Here is a 2,107-nt window from a genome sequence, read left to right as displayed (position 1 = left end):
AAATATTTTAAGTCTTCTTCACTTTCACAAAGCAAGGTTGTATCATCTGCATATCACAGGTTGGTAATGAGTCTTCCTCCAATCCTGATGCCACGTTTTTCTTCATATAATTCAGCTTCTTGGGTATTTGCTCAGCATACAGGTCATGAATAAGTCTTACAAAATTCTATCATGCCATCTCCAGCATCATTTCTATCACCAAGCCCACATTTTCCAATTACTGATCCTTCCTCTCTGTTTCCAACCTTCCCCAATCACCAGTAATTATCAATACATCTTGATTGCATGTTCGATCAATTTCAGACTGAAGAAATTGGTAGAATTCTTCAATTTCATTGTCACGGGCTTTAGGGCTTATTACATAAATTTGAATAATAGTGGTATTAATTGATTTTCCTTTAGGCATATAAATAGCATCCTATCACAGACAGCATTGTACTTCAATACAGATCTTGAAATGGTTGTTCTGACGACGACTATGATACTATTCCTCTTAAATTTACCATTCCCGGCATGTAAACCATGTGATTGTCAGGTTTTAATTGACCACTGCCAGTCCATTTCAGCTCATTAATGCCTAGGATGTTAGTCTTTATGCATTTGATTTCATTTTTGACAACTGACAATTTTCCTAGATTCATACTTCTTACAGTCCATGTTATGATTATTAATGGATATTTGTAGCTATTTTGCCTCATTTTGAGTTGAGTTCCCATCAGCAAATAATGGTCCCTAAAGCTTTACTTTGTTAGGTCATCATAGTCAACCCTAATTCTTGTTGTTGTTGTTAAATGTTGTTGAGTTGGTTCTGACTCATAGCGACCCTATATATGGTTTCTAAGCTGGTGGGTTTGAACTGTGAATGCTTGCAGTTATCAGTCCATGCTTATCCTACAGTGCCACAACAGGACTCCAACCCTAATTACTAGTAGTTTGTTGTTGTTGTTAAGTGCCGTTGAGTCGGTTCCGACCCATAGCGACCCTCTAGAGGGTTTCCAAGGAGCAACTGGTGAGTTTGAACCACCAACCTTGTAGTTCAAACCAATTGTGCAGCCTAATGCATTAATCCACAGTGCCACACCAGGACTCCTTAGCAACACAATTCTTGTGGGATGAACTAAAGCTACAACTCTAGACTCAGCCTCCCACTCCCACCCCACCCCCACCCCCGAGCTCTTTTCTTATTGGAGGATCACGTAATTAACAGTGCTGAGCCAATGCCTTCAGTTTCTGGTGACAGTCTCTTATCTTCTTTTCCAGTGGCCAGCAAGTCCGTCTTGGAAGTGCGGAGGGACCAGAGGTGTCCATAGTCGGCTTAGATGATTCTGGGTTCCTTCAAGTCCATCAGGAAGGCGGCAAGGTTGTGACTGTGCATCCGGACGGCAACTCCTTCGACATGTTGAAAAACCTTATCCTTCCCAAACGGAAGTAGTCCCCTCAAAGCAGGCGTGGGAAGCCTGCCCCTCGCCCTGGGCCTTACCCACTGGCCTGGTGCTCTGGCAGGGGTGAGGTTGTAGCCAAGACCACCACAAGCATTCCAGTTAGATTTCTGCTGCCTTCCCTAGTACATGCATCTTAAATACTATTTGAAGGCTGTAGGTAATTTTTTTTTCTGTTATAATTCTTGACTGTTTTTTTTTTTTTTTTTTTTAAGGGTTATTATGTTGATAATTTGTATGGTTTTTAGAGATGCTCTGGAGTGGAGGATTGCCAGGTAGAAGATTTAGGTTAGGTAAACTCCTGCCGTAGATGTGGAACTCATACCCCTCCCATCACCCCTCAGACTTGGATTTGTGTTTATTGACCTATTATTTAAACAGCCCTGGTTGCACTATGAATTGAACATTGGGGTGCTAACCTCAAGGTCAGGTGTTCCAACCTACTAGCCAATCTGAGAGAGAAAGATAAGACTGTCTGCTCCCAGTCTCCGAAACCCTAGGTAGGGTCACTATGAGTCGGAATCTACTAGATGCCCGTAGGTTGTGGGTGGGCCCTACTACTGTGCTACCCCTTCTCCAAAGCGGAGTCCCTTGGTGACCCTGTGTATTACAGAGTAGAACTGCTCCATAGGATTTTCTTGGCCACATTATTATGGAAACAGATCTCT

At 42.5% G+C, this 2,107-nt stretch overlaps 1 protein-coding gene across 1 annotated transcript in view; it reads left to right on the top strand.

Annotated features, from left to right (window-relative positions):
- Window positions 1-1,432, top strand: part of HLCS (holocarboxylase synthetase (biotin-(proprionyl-CoA-carboxylase (ATP-hydrolysing)) ligase)) — a 266,102-nt gene extending 264,670 nt beyond the window's left edge. The window contains exon 9 of the mRNA XM_006862567.1: window positions 1,261-1,432. Coding sequence (XP_006862629.1) covers window positions 1,261-1,432 — 172 coding nt within the window. The remainder of the gene's footprint in view (window positions 1-1,260) is intronic.
- The last annotated feature ends 675 nt before the right edge of the window (window positions 1,433-2,107 follow it).

The sequence above is a fragment of the Chrysochloris asiatica genome, unplaced genomic scaffold, assembly GCF_000296735.1.
Source record: "Chrysochloris asiatica unplaced genomic scaffold, ChrAsi1.0 scaffold00049, whole genome shotgun sequence".
Lineage (NCBI taxonomy): Eukaryota > Metazoa > Chordata > Mammalia > Afrosoricida > Chrysochloridae > Chrysochloris > Chrysochloris asiatica.
The sequence above is the reverse complement of the archived record's forward strand: the minus strand, read 5'-3'. Positions and strand labels throughout refer to the sequence as shown.